The sequence below is a fragment of the Aphis gossypii genome, chromosome 3, assembly GCF_020184175.1.
Source record: "Aphis gossypii isolate Hap1 chromosome 3, ASM2018417v2, whole genome shotgun sequence".
NCBI lineage: Eukaryota > Metazoa > Arthropoda > Insecta > Hemiptera > Aphididae > Aphis > Aphis gossypii.
In genome coordinates this window covers 10,749,249-10,776,432 of record NC_065532.1, presented here as the reverse complement: position 1 = coordinate 10,776,432, position 27,184 = coordinate 10,749,249, and the positions used below count along the sequence as shown (strand labels likewise).

Here is a 27,184-nt window from a genome sequence, read left to right as displayed (position 1 = left end):
TATATTATAACGTTAGTCTTGACTCTTAATAATGATGCAAATATATATCATATGACATCGTGTTTTACAATTGAGAGTGGTTCAAAATAAATCGATAATATAAAACAACCTCTATGTCACGGAATCCCGTAGTATTATGCATTGTATTATGTAGGAAGTCGCGATTGTTTGACCATCGTGTTTATAAAATAAAAGTGCCACGCGAACATGACGACATATTCAATAGCCGTTTTCCGTTATGAAACAAAAGCGTTCGTGTACACATAAGTATAATAATAATATTTAACCGTTCCCGGAAAGCCCTGCAGGATAATGCGCTGGAAAAAGGGAGACGTTTACTGGAGGAAGGAATGAGAATGACGTTTGCTGCCACTCGTTGCTGGTGGAAACCGCCGCGCAGTAGGTACAATACAGTCTTTGCACAGTAATTTTAATTGTACATGAGACGAACGCGGGATGGAGTTTCTTTATATTATTGTAATCTATTATTTTCATAATATCGTCTTTTATTTTTCGTCTCTTGAGAAATTTTTAATTTTAGTTTTTTTTTTTTTTGATTTTCGTTTGTCGAGATAAAAATGCTTTTGTACATAGTATACGACTATACACAGTACGACTAATAAGTATTATAGTCTGCGTGCGCTGTAAGTGAAAAGTTTTTCCAGTCACAACGATGATGAGTATTTAGTTAATTAGTGTTGATAAAAGGGACATGCATGCGATAACGTTGTTTGAATATTTTAGTTTTTGTTATTTTATAATACCACGATTATGAATAATATACCAAATAAACCATCAGCTAGTGTATCTTTTATTGTTTGGATGTCGTGCAGATAGAGAAATCGCGTGGTCGTCTGATAAACTGAGAGTAATATATATATAATAATATAATGGATACAGACATTGCTTAAATAAATTAAGAGAAAATACTGGTCGTCGTCGGGAATGTCTGTAATCCGGTTAATACGATGACAGCACGAGCGGGGTTGGTATAGAAAAATAACCACAACGGAGGGTTAAGTTTTTATTTTTTTCACCATAGCTTGCTGAGATACCCGCGTGCGATATAACTGGTAACGATATTTTGCTCGAACGTATTTACATGACTACAGTGGGCACACGATACACGCTTTTGACAGTTATATTGTTGTTGCAGCAGTTATATAATAATAACCCGTGTTGGAAAACGTAGTGCCGAAGTTCGTTCGGGGTGCGGTTATTTTCTGAATCGAGGAAAGGGTGAATATATGTAAAAAAAAAAAAAAAACGATAACCACAATAACTATACCCTGGCGCTGCAGTGGTGTTATAGCGGATTGTTATCCCTAGTCATGTTTATGTTTTTTGCGTGTTTCTACAGGTCAAGAGATAAGCTGAATGCGCCGTTACAATATTTAACTACACGTCCAGCAGTTTAGGTAGACGGTACATTCAACGGCGGTGGTGGTCTGCATAGTGCATCTTGCTTTGTTTTTTTTTTCGAATTTGTTTTCGGTAAATTGCAAACTATACAAAACTGTAATGCGCAACTGAGAAAGTATTATGTAGGTACGGCGTGCCATTTTATCGTATAGTCGTGATGTGACGTTGCTAATTATTTTGTTCCTTAAATCGTTCATTGAATAAATTTACTTGGAATATATTTTTCATTAAGCATTGTAATCGAATATCATTCGATTGTTTAGTATGATTTTTTAAATTACTTTAGCATACAAATGTTTGAATTTGACATCTCACGTTTAGTGAGTCAAATTATTAGATTATGAATTTATCATTAATTAACGAGTTTTTCTTTTTACTGGTATAATAAATCGTACTATGGAATATTTAGCACATATAAGAAAAAAAATAGGAACTGATTTCAATTTGTAAATATACTTTATATTTTTTGTCACATGTTTTTGTCTCATTAAAGAATATTAGAATCATGTTATCTAAAAAAAGCATTTCTACATGGATTATTTCGAAATTGGTCTCTGCGTATTACAAAAAACTTCACGTCTTTGCTTATGGCAAAATTTCTTTAAGGATTAAATTATATTATTTGAATATTTTTTAAGCTGTTTCTTATTTAAAATTGTATATTTTGCGTTGTATTGTTTTGTTTTTATAATTATTAATATTCTAATAACTAGAATATAGAAATAATACGTAAAATAATGATTCAAATGGTGTACAACTATAATTGATTTCCCAACACTTATTGAATAAAAATCATATTGAAGCTTTTATGTCATGGTTTTTAATAGTCAGCACAGTTTTGAGTTGATTTTTATAATTCAATATTCCATTAGATATTTTCGGATCTATTTTTAGTTAATCGTTTCGTTTTAATTGTAATGCTTACATTATAATTTATTCATCGAGTATTAAAAAAAAAATTATATTTATGTTAGAAATCTTATATATTATATAAATATATTTAATCCTTTTTTTTCGACTTAATAAAATAAATAAATAATAATTGTGTATTCAATGAAGTATAAATATTTGTCATGCATACTATTTTATAGACATATCAATTACCTTTATGCTTATATAGCAGAATTGTTTGTTCACAGGTAACCGCATTCGGTTACCACACAATTCTATCGTTTCATTTGTCCCTGCTAGTCCAACCTAAATAATCATAATTAAAACAATAATTATTATTTGTCGTGAGTCAAATAACGCATTATTACAGGATTCCTCTCGTCTGTGTCCATACACGATTGTTACACGTTGTGTACACACCCATGAATGACTCGCGGCTGTCACGTGTACATACATTACAAACATAGGTTCGTTGTCGCCGCAGAAGGGAAACAATATAATAATATTATTCACCGAGTTATCTGTATAATAATAATACTAAACAATAATTACATTAATGTTAAAGTGCAAAGCAGATTTTTTTCATAATAGTTAATGAAAATTATATATCTATACTTATATTTGATATTTATTTCGTCGTAAAATATTATATATGTAGGTAGTATTTTAAATTATAATATTATATTGGTTAATATTTTACAACATGTATGTTGTAAAAGGTATTTATTTTTGTTATATATTATTATAATAGTTAGTCATACTTATAATTTCATTAAATAATGAACCAAATGTTTTAATCTTAAAATTTAATTATTTTGAATGATTTTTGGAAAACAATTTGAATATAACAAATATATTTTTCCCTAAAAACATTGTTTTATAATTTCATAAAATTAAAATATTAAGACATAATTGCCAAAATATATTTTGAAATAATGATTTTTATCAATAAAGGTGGCTGATTTTTTTTTAAATAAGTCTGACCTGCTCAATAATTTTGTGTTTGATTTGAATTAATTCGAGGGGTTTAATTCTACGAAACTAACCGGCGTTTTTGCGTTTTTACTTGGTGCAATAAGCGTACATCACGATGTGTACTCAGTAGCTTATTTCATTATGATGCATAAAATAAAGCATATGTATTGCATAAATCCAATACGTTATGATTTATATTTTGTATATAAATACGTTTCATTCGAGATAACTTTATTTAATTTAACCACTAATATACGTACATATTTTGTTTTATCTGAAATGTATATTATTTAATCCTATACTCATATTTTACTTGATACCATAATTTTAACTGACTTGAAATATAAATAAATGTATAATGGTTGCAAACGATGGTCGATCATCCTGAATATTTTATATATACTATATAAAATTTGAGTTTTAGAAAATAATCTCTTTTATTATGATTTTTAGTTATTCATCTATTATGTGTGAATAGTTTAGGATAATCCGGCAAAAGTTTTATAAGCCTTAGATTTAGTTTTGAATTCGTTTTATAGACGGCCTTTAATTTGTGGATTATTGCACTCTCTACAATTTTTGTTTGTTTATATCTATCATATTATTGTATTAATTGTATATTGCTATGCATTTGTACGCAGGTTTAATTTTAAACTATGATTGCTTATTACGTAAACTGCATCAAGCAGGTTTGACGTTCCACGAAATAGAAATTGAATCATTTTATATTAAAAGTGTGATCTATGGGTTTCAAAATAAATTTTATGACATGTAAGAGTTTTTAAATTTTATATATAGACTTAAAGTTAAGCTGTACTTTTTCTAGGGTATTAATAGTGTATACTTTTTGTTATTTAACAAAACAAGTGCTCAATTAACGTTGAATTGTAGTTTTTAGTTGTTACATCTTTATATATAAGCTCCATTGATTGTTGTCGTTACGTTAGAGAACAAAACTCCACTGATGTTATGTTTTGATTAACGTTCATCAGCGTTGGTGGTAGTGCAGACGGTGATAGTGTCGCTGTGGTAGAACAACGAAACTCCATTCGATATATTATTATGTATGTGTAAATACTTTATATATATATATATATATTATATATATATATATATATAGAGAGAGAGAGATTACTTTCAGATCGTACGAAGTACATAAACAGATCCCATCGGCTTCGGCGATGGCAATGGTGGGGTAGCTTTTTCTTTTATAACGAAACGAAGTTTTCGCGTATTTTTTCCCCCTCGGAGTTTACCGATGTGTACACAAGTAGGCGGTGGTCGAGGGTAGGAAAGTTGCGTTAATTTCTGGACTAGATCTCCGGCCCGCTCGTGGGTAGAGATGAAACCTATTTCGAACTGATATATACATATATACGATCGCGACGAGGAAGCGGTGACGTATATATAAAGGCATCCGGGAGGTAGTCTGGCGAGGTGGTTGGTGGTTGCGAAAAAAAAAGAATGAAGGAGAAGAGTAACTCGACGATCTGGTGGCGGTACAGCGGCGATGATGATAGGAGGCAGAGTAAATTAAAGTTAACGCGGGTTTTCAATTAAACAATACCCTGGGTTTTTCTCTGTTACGTAGAGCGCGAAAAGTTCCGTTTTCCCATCGCCGCCCACCGAGCCACCGCCCCACCGCAATTGCAGTCCCTCGTCATCGTCATATATACTATATATAGGTATATATACTCTTTGCAGCCACCGGATGAGTTCGGTTTCCACACATACCCGTCTGTCTGTTCACCCACCCCTCGGCTAACACCTCTACCAGACCACCCTTCGTGCGAGCATACCGTCCTCTCGTCCTGTCACACATGCAAGGAATTTACCCGTAAATCGCGAGTGCGTGCGTGCACCATCACACACGAGGTATCCTTGTTCACGACGTCAAAACTGTAATAATATAATAATAATAATAATAAAGGGGGACACGCACACACCAACACTCGTGGGTGTAGCCGGATATATCGAACTCTTCTTCCTCGATGTATAGTGTCGGCTGTAATATTGTATTATATATATAATATAGTGTCAAAACGGAAACGAAGTTGATGTTACATCACAATCGCTCGTTATATCGATTATTCGCGTACGCGAACTCATTTCCCATAAAGTCGTTAGCGAGGTATATCATTATTATCATTTCTGCCATGGCAAATTCGTGGCTTATAAATATATATAACACATTTAGCGGGAAACGTCATGTCCGCAAATTGTGATGCGGAAAAGTGAAGATAATTAACAATAACTTGTGTGGCACATCGGCGACGACGATAATGACACAATTATATTCGTTGTATAAGGACTGTCGATTTTCCCGACGAGTATATGATATACCTATAATTTATATACAACACACATATATATATATATAAATAACGTAACGTTCTCGTATGACTTGGTTTTTCTCCCACCATGACGTAATCAGTTGTTGAAAAGCAATAATAATTGGTTGTCGCCAAATTTAAAAAAAATCGATTAATTTTATTTCTCCACGCACTTCAGATTTTTCGTTAACCTCCGGCGCGCTCTCAAATTAACCATATAATTATATTTTATCACCGAGATATGACGTCGGCAAGCTTATATTTAATAAATTAATGTATATGCGTGCACGCATATTATATACTCTGCGGAAGTTACCATTCTTTCCGTCTGTACACAACTTTCCGTTGCGTAATGATTTGCTTACGAGAAACATATCGTATCGTTATACTATTTCGGTTTCATTTCCCAGTTACTGTTTTTACCACGGAATTTGTTTATAATATTTGAACTTCCATATTTTCTCTTATTGTTATATTACATGTAGCATAATTATTTATATGTTACGATTCGTACTCCCGAGTTTTGTGTATGCTCGTATGGGTCGAAAACCGACGTCGATTAGGATAATTATTCACATTGGTCAATATTGTTTTAGTTAAATATATGCTTATTTATTCGCTGTTTCATTTTCTATGCTGATTCTCTGTTTAATCTCCAAATTGACGTCGAAATCCTTCAGCATTGTTTTGCTTTTAGTTTTTTCTTAATTGAAAATATCACGTTGGGTTGAAACGAACGAGACCGCCATGTATACTGCAACACATACTTATATATGATGAATATTTACATAGTTAAGATATATTAAATACAATATTGTATTAGTACAATAATCGGTTATTTACTACAAAATCTGGCCAGTTTGCAACATTTTATCTAAACGCATTTTGTTTTGGTTGTTGAACAATGTTTTAAAAGTTCTAAAAAGTATTATTATATATCTTAAAGTTATAACAAATTTTTAAAAAAATAGTATCGTGTTTATAACAATATTGTTTTAAACTTAAATATGAAATCAAGGTTAGGGATAATAAATTAAAAACATTTTTTTTTTTTTTTTTTTTACATCGTGTGATACATTTTAAATAATTAATTGTTTTTTCTATCGCCAATAAACTACGTTTATTAAATGAAACATATTTACCTATATTTATTCGCATATTATTATGTAGTGTTAGATTATAGATATAATATGTATGATTATGTTTAACGAAAAAATTGAACTTAAAGAATTCCAATTATGATAGTTTTAGCTTATCAGTTTTAAATAAAACTAGTGCCTAAGCCTTAGTTTAAAAATTATTTCAAATCATCAGGTTGTTTTAACTGTACAAATTTCTTTTATTAGTGTTTCTCATCTCTCACTACTTTTAATTCGTTATAATTAAATTACTTATTGGATATTACTACTTGTGTAGATTATAATTTTTCAAAAATAAAAAAATTTGGAATAATAATAATAAAAAAAAAAATATAAGATTTAAATAAGGTTTGGCAATCAGTGGTATGTAATAATCTTAGGCTATTATAAAGATTATTTTATTATTATATACATATTTAGTATTTTATCATCGAAAATTCGATACTTTAGATAGATTTCATTGGAAGTCCCTATAAATATTCAAATATTAAGTAATGAAATTAATAAAGGATTATTTTAGCTTATAATTAATTGGATTTTTATAAAGAGGATCAACAACATATTTTATATAATTTATAATTGGTATTATTTAAGTAGTAGTCATTACCTATTTTTTTAATAAAGTAATTATAAAATTAACTAAAATTAATGATCATTTCTCTTTAATAGTGAAAGAGATATCATTTCATATTATTTCGTTCGTAAGTGGATACTATAAAAAATGTATGCATGGTAGGTTTAATTACTTATTAAATACTAATATACATATATTGTAATTTATTATATTGTATTTAATACATAGTATGAATAGTTACCTAGGTACTCGAAAGGTTAAGAATATGATATAATGATACATCCTTTATTGCGTTTAATGGGAGTACTACCAAAGGTGTTGTATATATACAAGGATTTATATGTAAGTACACGTGTTTAGAAATGTGTTGCGCGCGTTAAGTCCTCTAAAGATTTTTTCAGGTGATAAAGTGACTATGGGAGCTTTTGTATTGCTGACGGGGCGGCAAAAAATCCGTTAGCTGTGTAATTTACCAACATCCGGTCGAGAAAATCTTACACAATGTGTGTGTGTTTCTGTATATATATAAAAAGTAGAAGTATAAAGAAGGGAATATATAAAAAAAACTCGGGTTCCGCACGTTACAAATTAGTCGGTCGGCCGATCCCTCGATGATAAACAACAGCGAAGAGGTTGTTGTTGTTGTGGAGGCAAGGGGATTTAGGTTAGAGGTGGGGGTTACAGCTGTTTTACACCGGACGTTTTTAAAGTGGTTCGCAAGCTGACACTACGTTAAGTGCCGCACTAAACCCGCCCAATGATAGTAGTAGTAGTAGTATTAGTAGTAACTATTGGTGGTAGTTATATAGTTGTAGTTGTGAAGACAAATAGTGGTGGGAGTGTTTTACTGTGTACGTGATATAGTGGGACGCAACAGCAACAGAGTGACTTTAGCTTTGGATAATTGAAGTACTTTGTCGTACCGAAAATCTGTCGACTAGAAAACATATTTTTCCCATTTTTTTTTTCGAAAATACTAAGCGATTTAGATAACAGAAATATATTAATTATTCTATCTTTATTGTTTATTCTTTTATGTATACACATTTAGAGTAACGAGTGTCCGCAACACTTTTAGTGAGTTAACAGATAAAAGTAAATACTTTAATGGTTATTATCATTTAAATTATAAATAGTATTAGAGTATTATTTTTTTTTTAAATTTGAATAAATTAAAATACCTACCAAAAATGAAATTTGTCGTTAGAGTTTTTTTTTTATTATATACATATTATATTAATGGGCAGAAAAATAAATTGCATTTAACTTTTAGACGTTGAATACTTTGTTTTAAAAATGTAGTTGTTTACATTATATTTTTTTCTTAAGAGAGTTAAAATGAAATTCTAGTGAAATTATTTGAAAATTCGTGTCTAAAAAGTGCACTGATGTTTTAATAATTGATATGCTCTCTAGTTGTATAAGGATAAAAACTTTATAATTTTCATAAGTTATAACCTTCTTTTGAACCATTTATTCTGTATGAAAGAAAAGTTTTCTTTCATTTTTCAATTTTTTTTTTTAACCGTATATTAGGAAATAATCATTTAACATTTGAACCACTGATTAAATATTTAAATAAAGTATTATTGAATTATAGTTAATAATTTTAATTTGCATTTATTATAATGTTTTAACCATATAAATCTCACTGTTTAATTAATTGTAATAGTAATTAATTATCATTGACAAGGTAGTATTGGAAGAGTATTTCTCGAAAAAAAAAAAAACGTATCTAAAATACCAATACATGTTGAATTAATTTTTCTTGGTGTGTCCTTATTTATTTAAGTTATACCAAATTAAATATATCAAATAATTAATTCTTATCGTATGGCAATAAAAAACAATTTTGCATTCGTCGTTCTTCAGTAAATCAACATTCATCGTTGAATCGGAAAATAAAACAATTATATTTCACCTGTCAAATGGTTGACAAGTAACGAGTTTGTTATCAATGTGTACTGAATAAAAATATTTTAGGGGAACGGTTGGACGTGAAAAAAAATACAATTATTAATTATTACGAATTTGTCTAGTTTTACCCCAGTGAGTCATATTATTTTACTGTTCCCAACGGCCGTCAGTCTGATTTCCGATTTGGACAGAGGTCTTTTTTTAATTTATATTTATTTTTAATTTTTATTTTTTGAGCGTGGTGAAAATACAAAAGCAAATGAGACAGGTTTAAAAATTCCAATTAAATTAACTTTCGTTAAAATTAAATTCGAGGCAAAAAATAGTTTAAATACGAGTGGTTATTTTTAATCCTCCATTATTCGATGTAGTATCATCAATCAATTTCATTTCAATTCTATAATAATCGTCAATTACGATTTTACTCGTATAAGAAGGTTTAAATAAAAACGAAATTTAAAAAAAGTTTTTCTCTAGTCTGTTACTGCGATTGAATAATAAATTAAGAAAATTACATTCATTTTAATACTTTCTGAAATATATATATTTATGAATAATTTATATAATTATTAGTTTTAAAAAATTTTATCTTTACCTATTACAATTATTAAAAAGTGATTTTTTTTTTTTTACTTAACAATATTTATTACTCTTAATTATCTGTAATAGGATTTATTTTTCTCTGTATTAATTATTTGTACGTTATTCCATACATAAAATTAAAAAAAAAAAGTTAAATTTGAATTATTGTTTAATAAATTTTCCAAATGTATCATCAATTTATTGTTTTCATATAACGTATAACTATATTTTAATATTCTGCATACAAATATAAAATATTCATATAAGTATTTATAGTTATCGCTGCATAATTATTAATTACCCTTTTAATATAATTAATTGCAGTTTATTACGATTATCTTTTTAAATATTCATTTACTTACATATTATTCGAATGAATGTACGTAAAACTATCCGAACATACTAAAATAAGGTATGATTAAACTTTTTCGGTTTATGGATTGTGTTTTTAAGTCTATTATGAGGGCACCTTGGCTGTATTAATTTTTACTTTGAGATACTATCATAACTTGTACATCCGTGCTGCCTAACTTTTATGCGAATTCGGTAAATACTAGCAGTAAAGTTTTTATTCAATTTTAACGACCTCAAACGACTCAAACGATCAATCCAAACATAACTCGAATGATCAACAGGTGCGCGCATGTGTCCTGAAAGATGTTGATATTAATCTCGATGATAGGTTATATTGATTTGAGAGATGAGAAAATTTTAATAATTTAATTACTTACCGGAATTTGTGAGAATTACCCGAGCATTTCTATTTCCTTTCAAGAATGTGAAATAAACACACAACGTCATTTAAAAATCTCTTTTAAAATGTTTTCCATTAAAGATTGGCATCAAAATAAACATGTTTTCTTTTTACTTAAAAACTTTAAACTAGAGATAATGGTGTTCAATGTATTCCTTACCAAATCCAGACCTTTATAAGACGCGCATAACGAAGAAAGGGTAGGTACAAAAAAAATTCTATACACTGTATTGGCGGACTGCAATTTGTTACTTATTACTGAGATCGAATAAGAGAAACTTACAGTAGTGCTTTCGGATGGAATGGCACAGATTAATAATTGAATGGATGAGTTTGCTTTCCTATACGTACAGTTTGATACCACCGCCGTCTGCCGGCTATGCGAATATTAAATAAATAATTCTCACTGGTATATCAAAAATCAGCAAAAGGTCTCTTGAATAAAGTCAATAGAATATTCATGGACCAATATCTGAGTCCCCTCCTTCTACACGATATACTGTCGTACAACACACCTCAATGGTCGAATTTCCAAAGGAAATCCTTTGTTTGATTTTTAATCATTGCCCGCACATGTGTTATATATTTGTTCTTTTGATCTATTTAGGGTTTATATCGTCGTCGCTGTTTAGGTTGGTATCAAATGTCGACACGCCAAAGCTTTAGTAGATCATTTTCTTTTACCTGTGTTGTGAAGGGTTCATATTGTACAGTAGTAGTCATTTTTGAACGTATTTCTCGGTTAGGTAGGTTAAATTAAAACAAAACTTTTAAAATATGGTATTATTCTAAAAAAAAAAATCGATTTTCTTTTAAAAAGAAATTTAATTGTAAAAAGATGATCTGATTAATTAATGAATATTGTCATGTACCTCATGTGGTTAAGTAGGTAAATGTCTTGGAACTCGTTTTTAAATCTATTATGATTAATGAGTACGTATTATTAGATAATATCAAGTGGTATATAATGATAATAATTAGCTTATTTTTATTTATTTATTTTTTAAAAAATGTGTAATACATTTGTTTATGTACCTACCCATTTACTTATACCTAATAGAAAAACGTGTACTGGAGATATTTAAACACATTTAGATTTCTGATGATGTTTTTCGTATGTATCAAATTAATAAAACGTTTATGTTTTTATTGCTGAAAAAAACGCGTTTAAGTATTATTAAATGGCAATGTATTGTTGGATTGTCATCTGTGTACTTTTGTCTCATAATATTTTTTATATACATAATCACTGTTTTGTTTTAAGGGTTGTTATTGGTATAAATCGATAGGAATATTTTGATATACCTGCAAGATAGGTTTACCAAAATTACATTCCAACTTTTCATTTTATTATTATTTATTTACTTAATTATTTTTTACAACATGATAAAGGGTGGGAAATATTGTCTCTGGACTCCGATAGATTGCTTGCATCTACTCTTAACGTTTCTTTATTACACAAAAGAACTATTAATTTTCCTGCTGCTTTATCGAAACTTCTTACTTTTAATTAATTCTGACACGTCTCAGTTTTTTTTTTTTTTTAATTATATATTTATTCATGAAAAAGTGAAAAATAACCGTTTCACCGTTGGTATAAATATTTATAAAGGGACGGACAATAGGATTTTGATTGATGTCAAGCGGTCGGAAAACAGACATGGGATCCTAGTGTAATAATACTACTATATAAAGAATACACTTGCCGAATCTGGGAATTATTTTAGCAATTTAAATTAGGCACCTTTTTCTGCCATAAATATAACCCTATCTTTTTTGTTGAATATAACAAACATTAAAAACCACGTAATATAGTTTATACTTTATTGAAAAAAGTACTCAGGGCTCTTTACCTTTACAAAGAACATTTAAAAGCTTCTTTTACCAAACACGCTGTCCTTGAGGGTCCCTGGGATCTTGTAAACACTTAAGGTATTAAAAATGTAAAGCGTCTAAGTCGGATAATTTTCCGGTTTCTGTTGGTTCGGGGATATTGCACGTGGTCTTCCTAAATGTTTACAGGCGCCAACTTCTCCGCATTTCCATTTATCCAATACTTGACACGTAAGTATATTACAGTGTAATAAATAACCTTTGTTATTTGTCAACACAAGAAAGAAAACGAAAAATATTTCAAACATAAATATTCATGTCGCACTGAGATAGAAAAAAAAAGTATCAAGTCAAAAGTCTTGAATTCATTTCTACTGTTTCAGTAAAAAAAAAAAGAACTGCTATGAATAACCCAAAGGTTAAAAAGAGAAAAAAAGTTATCTAACGAATTTATGTTGCTTCGTGTATGTCGGCTAGAGATATATAGCTTAAGTGACCCAAAGAAGTTTGTTAGAGAAGTATCAAAAATTCGAAGTTTTTGTAACCCGGGTGAAGGGATACAGTAATAATAATATTACGATGGTATAACTATATAATATATATACATATTTCCGTTAAGGACGAGCAAGTTAAAAAAATACGGAGGATGAATGTTTAAACTATCTCGCAGATGCCTTGAATGTCCAAAATGTCATTTCCGTGGTCCTTTTTTTGGGGGGGGGGGGAATTTTTTAAAACGCTGGTAGACCTCGGTTGGCTTCATTGTTTTAAAATGGCTTGGATTAAAAAAGAAAAAAGGGAGTTATTATATAGCTTAGATGCCTTATGTCACGTAAAATGGTTTAATATGAATCTAAATTTGTTATGCCGTTTCAGTAAATGAGGGACAACATGAAAAGTTTTTGAATCTCAAAGGTTCGTAGTTTTAGAATATCCCGGCTAAGTCTTGTTAAAACTTGTTCAAAATAGTTTTCATTGTATTACAATTATTTAATTTAGGTCTTTGTTGTATGTATATTTCCTGTGGCTTTTATATTTTTGTATTTAAAACTCATCGTTGGAAATTACCAACGTTTTCGGCCATATTTCGTATTAAATTTAAATAGAGAACAAAAAAAAAAAACCGTATTATTTGCTCGAATTACATTTATCCAATAAGTTTTGTCCATCAAATGTTTGACAAATTAAATCTCTGAGCATATAAACACATAATCCTCGGATTTTTCAAATCACAGTAAACTATATTATTCATATTTAACAATAGAGAGTTAAATTTGTTATACCTGCTATAGTGAACAAAAAATAATTTGAATCCGGGATGAGATGAGTTCCGATCGTATAAAATAGTTAAACGTTGACACAAATATTATGTTTGTACGAAATGTAAATTAACAATATTTTCAATGATTTATGTAAACCATTATTATGTAATTCAGAATTTCGTCTATTTCTTAGTTCAATAAACGTAAATCATATCATGAGAATTATCGAGGAAGTATTATACTGCAATGTATTTGTGTAGGTGCCCGAGTATACTATAAAACACATTAAATCGGAATTACATTTTTGCTAACATTCGTGATGGAAAGACAAACGTTTGTAATTGCACGCGAGTACCTAAACAAACACATAGATATAACGCGTGCATGTGACCTATGGTACCTAAACGTACATAAGACTGGAATATGCATTAAAAATTTAAAAATGTTTTAAAAACATTACTAGTATGAAGACAAAGATTTAAAAATATGTCTCAATTGTATTATTAACAATTAATAGTTTAAATTCATTCAACAGTTTTTTTTAAACCTGATTTTATGCGATAAAATTCACTATAAAAAATAAAATAATAATTGGATATCTTAAAATATTAAATACTTATATTATTTTAATCGTTTAAAAAAGTAATTAGATATATTATATGTATTAAATAAAACCGTAGATTAATGTAAAAATACATCTATATTATTTATATAAAATAACTTAAAAACAATGTAACAAAACATAATATGAGTACAGCATTTTTATTAAGTATTTTAAATTTAAACTTATTAAATAACTTTATTAATTACTTATAGTTAATAATATGAAATATGCAAATGTTGTATACAATTAAGACAAAATATGCATTTGTCATCTAAACATTCAAGTACGACTATATGTACGAACCCAAAATCAAATTTGGTCAATGACGTAATCAGTTTAATTAGGAGCGTCAATATTTCAAATCATTTAGTTGATTGGGCATAATATTATATTATATTTGTTGAACATTACACGGACTGAACATGCAAATTGAATTTCAGTCACTATATCTAAAAATCGTATGTTTACGCAAAACATTTGTGCGAGCAAACCCACTTCGAGTTAGGAAATCTGTATCGGCATCATTTTGTGTGTCGAATTTAAAGTTCATTCGTCGTATTTTATTAATATTTGTTATTTATTTATTTTCATTATTCGTGTCCACAGAACCTCCGACGCTGACAGTGAAGCCGAGACCGCAGCAGGCGAAGAGCAACGGCGTGGCGTCCTTCTACTGTGGCGCGCGCGGTGATCCTCGTCCGAACATCTACTGGCGAAAGAACTACAAAAAGGTGTCGGCGTCATTGAGCCGGTATGAGATTGTTGACAAGGTAGTCGGCGATAGTGAGACCGGTTCGGTGTTGCGAATTGAGCCGACTCGGGCGCCCCGGGATAATGCGATCTACGAGTGTTTCGCCGAGAATGGCGTGGGTGACGCGGTCAGCGCACAGGCCAAGCTCGAAGTATTCGACGGTAAGTGAACTACCTATTGTATAAATAGTTAACATAGTTTAGTTTTGTAATTAAAATATGAAGCGTACTCAGTAATCTAAATGTTGGTATATGATAATTGAAAAAATTTTAACTTACATTTTCCAACTATCTATGAATTTTTGTACAAAAATCGACGACCAACATGTAGATACAATATATATATAGATACAAATAAGCATGTCTACAAATATTTTTTTAAGTAAAATATTAAAATTGAAGAAATTATGTTATGTGACAGTGTTGGTTTTCACTTAATTACAATACTGTGGTGTAAATCGATATACCTATTCCGAAAGAAAAAAATTAAAGTTCCTCTTGAGATATTTTCTACCCATATAACCCACCAATAATTACGCCACTGGATAATAATATTGTGCGTACGACATGTTACGTCTCGGCCGACCGAACTTCTCTGTTACCACGCGTATTTGAAAACCGCGGCCGTCCGTCTGCAGGACGGCGCGGTGTGGTGCATGGAAAAGAAATAATGTTTCTCCACTCCGCCACCAGTCACTGTGTTTGTTATTTCTTTACTCTACCAACTTCCATTTCGCAGAGGGTTTGCCAAGTGTTTGTTCGCTTAACCGCCCCTTCCCATACACACCTACCCGCACCCACCCATCAAACTATGGTTATTCGTACGCCGTTTCTGGCGTGAAACTGGAGCCGTCGCGCTATATTGGCGTCGGTCGTCTACTGCTCTCTCGTCCCGTCCACGCCAGAGCTGCCGTGCTGTGAACACATTTCCTATTCGAAGTTAATCATGTAGAAGTTTACAATAATATAAAATTCCCTTTTACTCGATTTGTCGGAAGCGCACTATTTCTGCGTCAAAAAACGCATTCCCTACGCCCAACAACGGCGGCGGCGAGTATTTATTTATTATCTCGCGTAACGTCAACGGCAACGTTCTTCTGTACGGAATGCGTATGATTTCGTTTCTTTTCATTCTCGTTTTTGGTCCGCTTGATAACATCAACTATACCTCTCGTCTCCTCTCCACTGCCGGTCCCGCTTAAATGATTCGTCATCGGGGTTTGTTGGGACGACGGTACATTATTTGTGTTGTGTTTGCCCACACCTAATATACCTATACACAGCGGCGGCGACGGCGACGGCACTCAGAAACGCGCACGCCACACACCCCCAAACCACAGCAATCTGTATACATAGCTAACTCTCCTACATGCCGCTACCTACTCTGGTTGCCGGTCCATCGTGGAACATCTTTTAAGACCCGTCCAGGCGTTTAATTGAATTTTGCACGCCGAACAACTGAATACAGCGACGTCTATAAAATTTTCGATTCCGCAAACTAACTGCAGGGTCTATCTGTCACGGTTCGTATAAATTCATTATTAACGCGTTCGCCCTACAGGGGTTCGTTCCGAATTCGCAAACCACTCAAAAGTTGCCGGCAAGTCGCCGCTGCCGATAGCTTTATAATAATAAATTCATAGTTATATTCACTCCTTATCCTCTGGTAGTATGGTGGTGGAGTCATGCTTCCGTCATCTATTTCCAGCATTGAATGTACCACGATTGCCCAAGGGGATTATTGTATGTCCAAATACTATATTGTGCGTATCTTCACTGTTCGTAATATCGTTATTATTATTATAATTATTAATATAGAACATTCCAGTACCATATTAATTTACATGTTTCTTGTCAAAATGTTTTAGTTGCGACCATCCCGTCATGATTTTCTAATAATATTAAGTTGTTAAGTATATATATTTTTATAAAACGTAAATTCAAGATTTTATGTTATATATACCTTTAATCCCGACCTCAGTAAATAGTGTAGAAGATGATTTAATTTTATCATATTTTATTTTAAAGAATCTTATTTTAGTTACAATGTTATTATAAATTTATTATGTTATACATTTTGGTATCGGATTTAAAATATATATAACTACATATTATGGTGTAAGTAGGTACTTTCTTCTGTGAAACTGTGTTTAAATAGGTTTGATAGATTTATTAATATACTACTAATAATATAATAATATAATTCCTTTATATCAATATTGAATGTAGACATGTATAATTGAATTTTCTAGTATTTGTATTTTAAACATTTGTTAATTATTATTTGAAATCATTGTGTGAATATGATGTGTAAAAAGTGACCGACAATCCATTAACTTATATTAAATGACGTTCAGTTCTTACTATTTTTATAAAATATATAATATATATATCGTTTTATTAGTATATATATATTATTTATACTATATATACATTTATATATGTACAATTTAATGTTTTTATAAGAATAAGTGCTTTTTCACGTTTGTCGTCCCATGATAATTACTAATTAGTGTCTAATAAGATAAAATAATAATGTTTACTAGTAAAACATTCATTGGATTTAAGCAATGATGAGCATGAAAATAACTGGGATATTTATGTATAGAAAAATGATGCTTGTAATACTTTATAGGAAAAAAAACTAATTATATAATATTTTTGCAATGTTTAAAGAATCTATTGTAAGAATTTAGTGATAAACAAGTTACGGGTTGGGAATAGTAGGTAAAAGGGTCGACTTTTAATAAAATTGTATGCGTTGAATACGGCCTGTTAAATTTGCGAAAGTTCCAGGAAAATATTAAAAAAAAACAACACGAAAATACCAATGTATACATTAATGAATACCTTCGTATAGTAAACGAGGCTTATTGTTTAAATAATTGTATAGTTATGTGTAATAATATTACATGACCAATATATTGAAATGAAAAAATAAATAAATATTATGCATACCTCTATAGCTAAGAATGTTCAAATATTATTTAATTAGATTCTGTGAATCGCCTCCCCTTGTACGTATCAACCTACATATTATAATATTATATACACTACGTCATTATGTGCAATTATACATATGTAATTGTAAATAATAAATGCGAGAAAATGTTTGATGAACTTGTGAATAATATGCTTTGGTGACTAATGTAGTTTGGGTCATACCACGACGCGCTGCACTCAGCTTGAAATCCTCGGAAAACGGGTTACGCGTTTCGTTGTATCAGAAGTTTTAAGGCCCGCCAACGCATATTATAATACAATATTTTAAACAGTAGAGTATGCTTAAAAAATATTTCTACTAATTTAAAAAATAATAAAAATAAATGTTAAAGTACATATAAGCTTTGTATGTATGTTATTTTATATTTCTAATGAGGATAATAATATAATATAACATCCAATTTATCTTTAAACCATTAATTTGATTGACGAATCCATAGGGATCGTTTGCCAGTTGTCACATTTATATATGCTATAAAAACGGCTTGTATTGAATCCTACAATAACATTATGTTGATATTTTCCCAGAATTGAGTTGTACTATTTATTAACTGCACAGTATTGAGTTGTAATAATACAACCAGAACATAATTATTTTCGACATAAAATCAATGCATAGTCTATAAGCGTAATATATATGTATAAACATTTTAAAATAATAACTACAAGCCCCCAACTTAGTCTTATATTAGCATGCATATATTAATGCATTTAGATTTTCTTTTCACTTATATACACATACTAATATAAGTGTTGTATATTTTACACATGGATCCTTCATAAAATAATTACTAATTGTATATGATTACTGGTTTTATTTTTTACTTACAGTTAAACATTAAAGTAAAATGATTAAACTAATGATGAGTTATAAAATTATGGACATTTGAAAATTGTGAAATTATTTCAATAGGTTTAAACACATTGTTACTTATATGTATGTATAAAAAAAAACATTCATTCGTATACATAATTTAATCAATTCTAATGTGGTAACGAACTTGTTCTAATTGTGGTTAAATTTAATTCCTATAAATGTTAATATAACATGTTTAACATTACATATATAATAATACATACAATTAAATAAAGTACATAAGTAATTATTTTTTGTATTACAAATAACCAGGATAATTTATCTAAAGTTATTTAGTAAATTATATTGACCGCAAACCTTATTCCCAATAGCAATCATTGGTGTACGCAAGGGGGTCAATTGAACACCCTCATTTGACCTGTGGGAAAACTTTTTGAATTATTTATACATTCAAATAATTATAATTGCTATACCATACAAAATTGCGGTATTAATGATGAACAAAAATCAATGAAAAAAAAAAAAAAAAAAAAAAATTATAAATTTAAACATCAAAATATGAATCTAGAACTAGGTTTTCTTTTTTTTCTAATTTAACAATTGTTTAAATATTTTTATTAGTTTTTGTTGCATAAAACTACTTGCAATTTTAGTTTAAACAAATATACAAGTGGTTTTTGGAAAAAAAGTAGTAAGAAAGAGTCTGTTATGCTAAGACATTTTAAAACGTATACTAATTTTTGCCTAAAAATTCCGTCATGTTGATACAATAGACTTTAATAACTGTAGTAGTTATAAATTAATTATGTTTTGTATTTTCTGTTCCTCGTTTAATATTTTTAAATTATTATTATTATATATTATTATAATTGTTTTTAGAACTATAAAATTTACTTATTTTTCTGTATTGTCTTATCAACAATGTTGACAAGTATATAAATGAGGTACCTATTCATTAATATATTTTTGCTAAATGTGTTTCGGTCTCAATAATTTTTAAAGAGGCTTCCTAACCTCTTTTCAGGTAAACGTAGTGGAAGATCGTATCATTTTTGGACGCATGTTGTTGACTTTTAGAGTGTGGAAACTTTTTTTGTTCTGTACAGTCGACCAGACGAATTTTGTTTTGGTAGCGGGACGGGCAAGGAAAAAGTTACCGGCCATTAGAGGTGTATAACAACAAATCACATTAAAACCGACCAGATGCGACCCCGGTGTGAAAAGAATGGCGGAGCGGGTGTAAAAATGGCGAAGAAAATGAAAATTAATGGGAGAAAGTTAAAAGACCGCGGCGACGACCTAGCGGTAATTTTTCCCGTTCGGTTAGAAGGAGAAAAACTTGCGTGGAGATGACGCCGCTTTTTTCCCCATTCCCTTCATTTTTGGCGGTTTACTGTTATTATAAAGTTTATACGCCTGAGGGTTGATTGATACTGTATATGCGGCGCGCGCGATTAGGGAGGTGACGCGCTCGTTTATCACACCAGAAGCCAAAACCGACGTTAATGTCAATTAATTCGCTAATTCTTCCTTTTACTTTTTTCCTCGTTTCTATATTTACTCTTTAGTTGTAGACGCGAATTGATATTACTGCAGGGTACATTTTATGTATTATATATGATATACGTAGGATCATGATGTTCAAGTTTTGATTTTATCAGTATAAGTAACGGTTTTGATACCGATAATGGAATATTCGCTAATATCATTTAATGTATTCGTTACGACTGCGATATAGTTGAAACCAATAATAATATTATAATCGTGCTAACTGCACAACGCATACAAAATGTGTCACCCAATATCCTAATGTGATAAAATAATTTTATCATCTTATTAACATTTGTTTAAAACTATATACTTTTTTATAAACATTTATATTATGACAGATTTGTAGTGGAATTTATATTTCCTATTACATATTCTCAAACTAGATGTCTGGTTTGTATATTATAAATAACATTTTTTATTTCTTGAATAAACCGTTAATTGATGATTTGGGTTTGATTCGTAATTGTATTACGAGTTTACATTCTCGTTTTTTCTTGTCAGTTACTGTATAGTTATATAGAATGAAAAAATAACAATATACGTTCTACATTTCACGTTATATATAATACATTTTTTGCCAGTATTGAAATATTGTTTTTGCAAATAATTATATGTAACATCATATCCATGTTATACATTGTTCAGTTATTGAGTTATCCAAAAATTTAACTAATTTCATTATTCATTATATTTTATATTTTATATGTACCTAAGAATTAGTTTCTCGAAAAATTGAATAGCATTAAAAAATTGAAAATGACTACTTAATGGATAACTTAAGTTGTATCATTTTTTTCAGTTATCATCAATTATCATTATTATCATTAATTAAATTTGTTAGTATCTCTATATTATTTTAAACTAAAAGATGAGGAATACTGATTTATTTTAGTTTTTTTTTTTTTGAAACTTATTACTTTTGGTTAAGTTTATGAAAGTAAAGTAATAAATAATTTTAACTTTATAGTACATTGGGGATATTTATAACGTGATTGAATAAAATGTTAATATAAAATTAAATGAATACCTATAATTTTAATCATTTGTTGTTTTATAAAACAATATGTCTAAAATAGAAAATTAGATTTTAATAAGGTAATAAAATATTTTAATTGATACCTTAGTATTTTTGGCACTGGATTTTTATGTGTTTATTACTTTGAAAATGTTACAGTATACAAGATCAGTATTTCACCAACTTAATTTATTTCTGCTGATTATTTCGTAATTATTTATGATCTTTTAAATTTAAATATTTTAATAAGTTTTCTTTTCGTATATAGTATTTGGAATCTATTTTTTTCTACTTAAGTCGTTTACCGATAAATACTATATCATATAATATATTGGATTGACCAACCAAAAAGCTTCATCTCACCGTTGTGCTGGTATATCCGTATAAACCTAAAATTTCCGGAATATATCGCCTTCAGGGTCGAGAATAATATACGACTTATCAACCGCAGGTAAACCTAGAGTTTTCCCTTTGAGAGACGACAGGGCCTTCTTTTTTATATTGTTTTTCTCTACGGAAAAAATAAATAATACGTTTTTCCTTCGGAGATTAAATAGAAAAGACGATGGAATATATAACTTGAAAAAAAAATGAATCAGATATACTTGAAAAATGCTTTAAGTGCGTCCTCAGAAGGCAGAAAAATATTCGACGAAACTACTTTCGCGTGTTTGTTTTTTACATACTGTTGTCGTTTGTGTATTGTACACAATTTGATAATAATAATAATAATAATAATAACTCTGATTTTAAATTAATCCCTCTTCCCCTCTGTTCCTCCTCTTGACCTCTCTCCTATGACCCTTCTTGTATTTCACTAATGTAATCATAAAACAGAGACTGTTACGACCCAATTTGTTGTTACTGTTGAAAAGTTCACTGTTGCCCGGTAAATAGAAGTAGTGGAGCAAACAGTGGATGGGGATAAAAGAGGGTGAGGTCGTGCGTGTCCGGGCTTTTAGACACGACATATATACGTTTCGACAGTCTTGTGCGAGGTTAGAGTTGAGAAAATAACAAAAACATCGGAGACTAATAATTAAACTCGAAAGGTTTTGTCCTTATCATAATACATAAGTTGATTTAATAATCACAAAAAAAAATATTATGTGTTACCTATCGTGAATCAATTTATTTTTGAACTTATAGTTACATGTAGTGTTATTAATGAGGCTTGTTAGTTATAAAAATAAATAATCATTTATTATATTTATAAAGAGTTTTATCAGATCATTCAAATTTTTTAGTTTTTCACTATTGCATAAATATTACAAATGATCGAAATTTAATTTCTGCATTATTTTATATTATATGTATACTGATTATCTAAATTTCATGATAATTAAAGAATATATATTTTATACAATTGTTATTGAATTTGATGGGGTTTCACTATGTTTTGTATTTTGCAAGTAGCTTTATTATTTGTTATTTCGTTTTTAATGTAAATTATTTAATTATTATTTTTTTTTAATAAAGATGGAAATATTAAAATTATTTTCTTTAGATATTTAAAAACAGTCATACAATTTTTAATTTAAAATTATTAGTCTATAAAATGGATTATAATTCAATCTAGAATCCACTAAAACTTCTAAAAAATGTATGAACATCTGCTTCCTAATCGTATTTAACCATTTTTATACCTTTTCAGCCGTATGCAGCTTACTTGATACTAAGTTATAATAATAATGGAGGTTAATAATCATTGGTATTATTTATATTTAGTTACTATTAGTACTTTTAAGCTAACTAATTAAAGTTTTTTAAAATTTGTATAGCTTCTTCTTTAAAACTTAATAAAAACCATTAAATTATTTTAAAATTTTATTTCAAACGTAGATTTAACCTATTAATTATATATTTTTGTTTTTAATAATAATACCAACGAATTAAGATGCCAAATATAATCTAGTGTTATTGCGCAATAAACATGTTAAATTGAAAAGTAGCCATTAATTTAAATTGAAAATGAAATTTAATTTTAAATTGAATAGTATATTCAAGTGTATTCGAGAGAATAATAATGACAAAGTGTATATTATAATGATAAGAACTTTATCTAAGCTTCTCTTGTTTTATCATTAGATATTTTTCATTCCTAAAACAAAATGATACTAATTATTTAATGCGAATGTGTATGTACAAGTTTTGTAACAGGTCTACTTTAGTAACTTAGTGTGTTTTAAACTCTTATTCGATTCTTTATTGAAGTATATAACTTTAATGTGTTAAGTCGACCTATCCCTAGAGTACTCCTCTTCCCCTGGATTAGGAAGTGGTTGGTAAACGATTTTAGGTTAAGGCCGTCGGGTGATGAGGACTGCTGAACTCAATTTAGTTAATACCGAAATAGGATTACGTCAAAATTCAACATCGACTGCTGTTGTTGTATATACACTATCTGATGTTGGTTTATATGTAGATTCCCGAGTGAGTAAGGCATATGTGTATAGTGGTAGCAAGCTTTTGTTTCAACCACCGTAAGCCGCCTTTGCAGTACATGTGGAGCTCCATATATATATATAACATTATATATCCCATTATTGGCCTTCGTGTCATTCTAGCTGCATGCTGGTGCACTCTCTTCCCCTTTTCTGTTCATCTAAATTGTTGTCGATGCCTTGTCCCCTACTCTAAATTTTATTATAATGGCCAATGTATAATAACCAAGTCCCAGTGGTTTTTGTGTATGTCAATCGATATATTTATGTATACGTGTATATGATGTTTCCCGTAATTGCAGTCATGGCCAACTTGCGAAATTCTAGAAAATGTATTTCATTTATTTCATTATTTTATTCAAAATAAATTAATAATGTATTACTTTTAATTGTGTTAATAAATTAATTTTGAACGAATAACTTAAAATTTAAATTTATTTCTGATATTTTCAACTTATTGATTTTCTATTAAAACATTATTTTTTAAATCATAAAATTGTATATTTAACACCATTGTTGAACTAATATTAACTTTTAGTTATTTATATTAGGTAATAATACTGAAAACCTATAACTGCTATTCAAATATGGTTAATAGTTTATTAACTTTCGTATTTATTAATATTAAAATTAGTATGTTATATTTTATAAGTTATAAAAGTACTCACTACTCAGCTGTTGTATCTTTTTTCGAATAAGTGTTTTTGGATATTTTTTCATACAGTTAATTAATTATAATTATCGTTTTTGTTTTATAAAGACATTTAGTAGGGAGTTTTTCATAGATTGGTATTGTCTTGTTTATATTTGAATGGTATTCAGTGGATCCATTTAATGTTATTTATTGCCGTTTTTGGTTTAAATTTCTAGTTTAATTATGATATAATAATACCTAATTAATTGTCGAGGAGTTGAAAACTGATATGTTTATTGCAGCAATAGTTTTCTGAAACACGTCTAATACCATAATTTTAATTACCACTTCAGACGTGTAATATGATATAACTAAACAGTTAGTAAATTATTACTTTTTTAAATACTATCAAAAGTTCAAAAAATAATCATACTTATTAAAACGTTTTAGTTTTTGAATAATATTATTGCACTTTTTGTTTGTGATAATTATTTTAAATTCTTAACACTTAAAATGGTTATTATTGTTCTTGAATGTTTTATTTTTTAATGCTTTCCACATTTCTTTACTTTATCAATATACATATTATACATTTTAAATATATATATATGAGTGTGTGTTTGTGTAGTACCTTAGCTATTGTTTACGCCATTCATGTTATTGTTTAAGGTGGTCTTTTCTTTACCCTGTTTTTTTTCGCATCATCTTTATCATTATTATCATCATCATAATCATGAGTCCAATAGAGGAAAGGAGAGAAGGGTCTCTAGCACTGCAACCACAAGAAAGCTATTAACGTTTTGTTGTTGTTGGCCGGGCGTGTTGTTCTTCTTGCCGGGGTATACATTCTCCGTGGCATTAAAGGGCGTGTCCCGAACGCGGGATTTAACACCTACTCTCCTCAGTGTTTCGTAAGAGATGAAGGAAGAAGGGGTCCAGCTTTATTAATATTTACAACAGTGCCCCTTTGCCGCCGTGTTGGGAGAGAAAACGCCTTCGGGGGTGTTGTCCCGCTACACCACCCGCCGTTTCTATGCCGGTGGTGGCAGGAGGATTACCGTTAGGACAAAAGGTGCCGGCGCTACGTCTTGCGATTTATCATCGTTGCGACCTTTGGTGCAGCCAAAGATAAAACTCTTAATCGCCCTACGATTTTTCCTCGTTTTCTGCTCCCTTAGCATTTGCCTTTCCTCCGACCGAAACGTTTATATAATAATGTCTGAAAGAACGAGGCAACCTGTCACAAGACTGATTATTCATTTTTTTTTCATCCCTTGTGAATCAGTTTACACGAGTTTGAAGTATAATTCTGTCATTTTTAACTGAAGGAAACGTTTGAGCGTGCAACGAATATTTCAAATCATTTGTTTTATTGCCGTCGTCAGACATTTATTCGTATCTTATTTCTTGTTTTTTTTTCATTTTGTTTTTGATACCTGCTCTGGAGTGAATAAAAAAGTATTGGTAATTCTACCTACCTGTAGTAAAGTTTCTATGGGTAAATATATATAATATGGATGTTTGTTTTTTATGGCCCGTACAATTTTTCATATGCACTACCAAATATTCACTTGTGTTATATATGTATATATGTATCTAGTATCCACGTTTGTACCGTATGGTTCCCTGGTGTGATACTTCATATGTATATATATATATATATATATAGAATGTATAGAAAAGAATAGGAAAGGCAAGTATCAACCGGTAGTACTCGTGTTGTTTGTTTTCCACTTATTTGTATTTTTCTAGTGTTACACGTAGGTACGTAAAGTCGAATTGAGAATTCGTTCTCATAAAACGGTGCACGATTGTATTAAAATTTTTACTAGGATAAAATAAACGAAATGTACTAATAGAACTATCGGACAGTTGGAGAGGAGAGTGAAATGTTCGAAGCTGAAACTGAGATCTGTTCAATCTATTTCGGGGTTATTGTTATGTGTGTACACGAGTGTTTCCATATTGTATCTTTTATTCTTTATTTTAGTTTTGAAAAATCCTCAGAAAATATAGAATGACCTTTTGGTCGATTTAATATCAAGGAGCTGCATATTTATTTCAACTGTTCTACGTTAGTATACTGACTATTGTTTAATTTAATAATTTGTATACATACCTGAAGTTTAAATTAATTTACATAATTTACAAAATAACTAAAAAAACTTGCACGGCAATTAATATTTATTTTTCGAGACAGTAAATATGACACTCTTCTTATCATTTAATTTAATAATAGTACATTTAGTGTCTTATAGTTGTCAGCTTTTGAATTTATTTATACATAATATATATGATTTTATTATAGTATAAGATGTTATATTATATAATATTTATGTTAGTATGGTGTGTACAAATTTAGTATGTATTTTACAGCTCAAATGAATAACATTAAATTGATTATCGAATTTCTTAAGTTGATATTAAAAAATATAACTTCTGTTTAGTAAAATTGTATTATTAGTCAAGAATAAATATTTCAATCAAGAAATTCTACGAGACCCTTTAAAAAAAACTTATTTATTTATTTTTAAGTAAGTAATTTTAAAAGTTTATTATATAATGTCTTACTAGTTTAACTAAGTTTTCAGTCGCTAGAATTCGGGACAAGTTAGGTACATATAATGGATTAGAGTTTATAAATATATATATATATGTGTATACACCGTACTTAGAAAATAAGA

At 29.5% G+C, this 27,184-nt stretch overlaps 1 protein-coding gene across 5 annotated transcripts in view; it reads left to right on the top strand.

Moving 5' to 3' along the window:
• The window catches only part of LOC114122327 (tyrosine-protein phosphatase Lar), a 150,974-nt gene that overhangs the window by 50,902 nt on the left and 72,888 nt on the right, over positions 1-27,184 (top strand). For 4 of the 5 annotated variants that reach the window (XM_050204841.1, XM_050204838.1, XM_050204840.1 and 1 more), the window contains exons 4-5: positions 12,610-12,651; positions 14,893-15,198. In XM_050204841.1, the coding sequence (XP_050060798.1) occupies positions 12,610-12,651; positions 14,893-15,198 (348 nt within the window). The remainder of the gene's footprint in view (positions 1-12,609; positions 12,652-14,892; positions 15,199-27,184) is intronic. The other variant, XM_050204839.1, reaches the window with a different exon arrangement.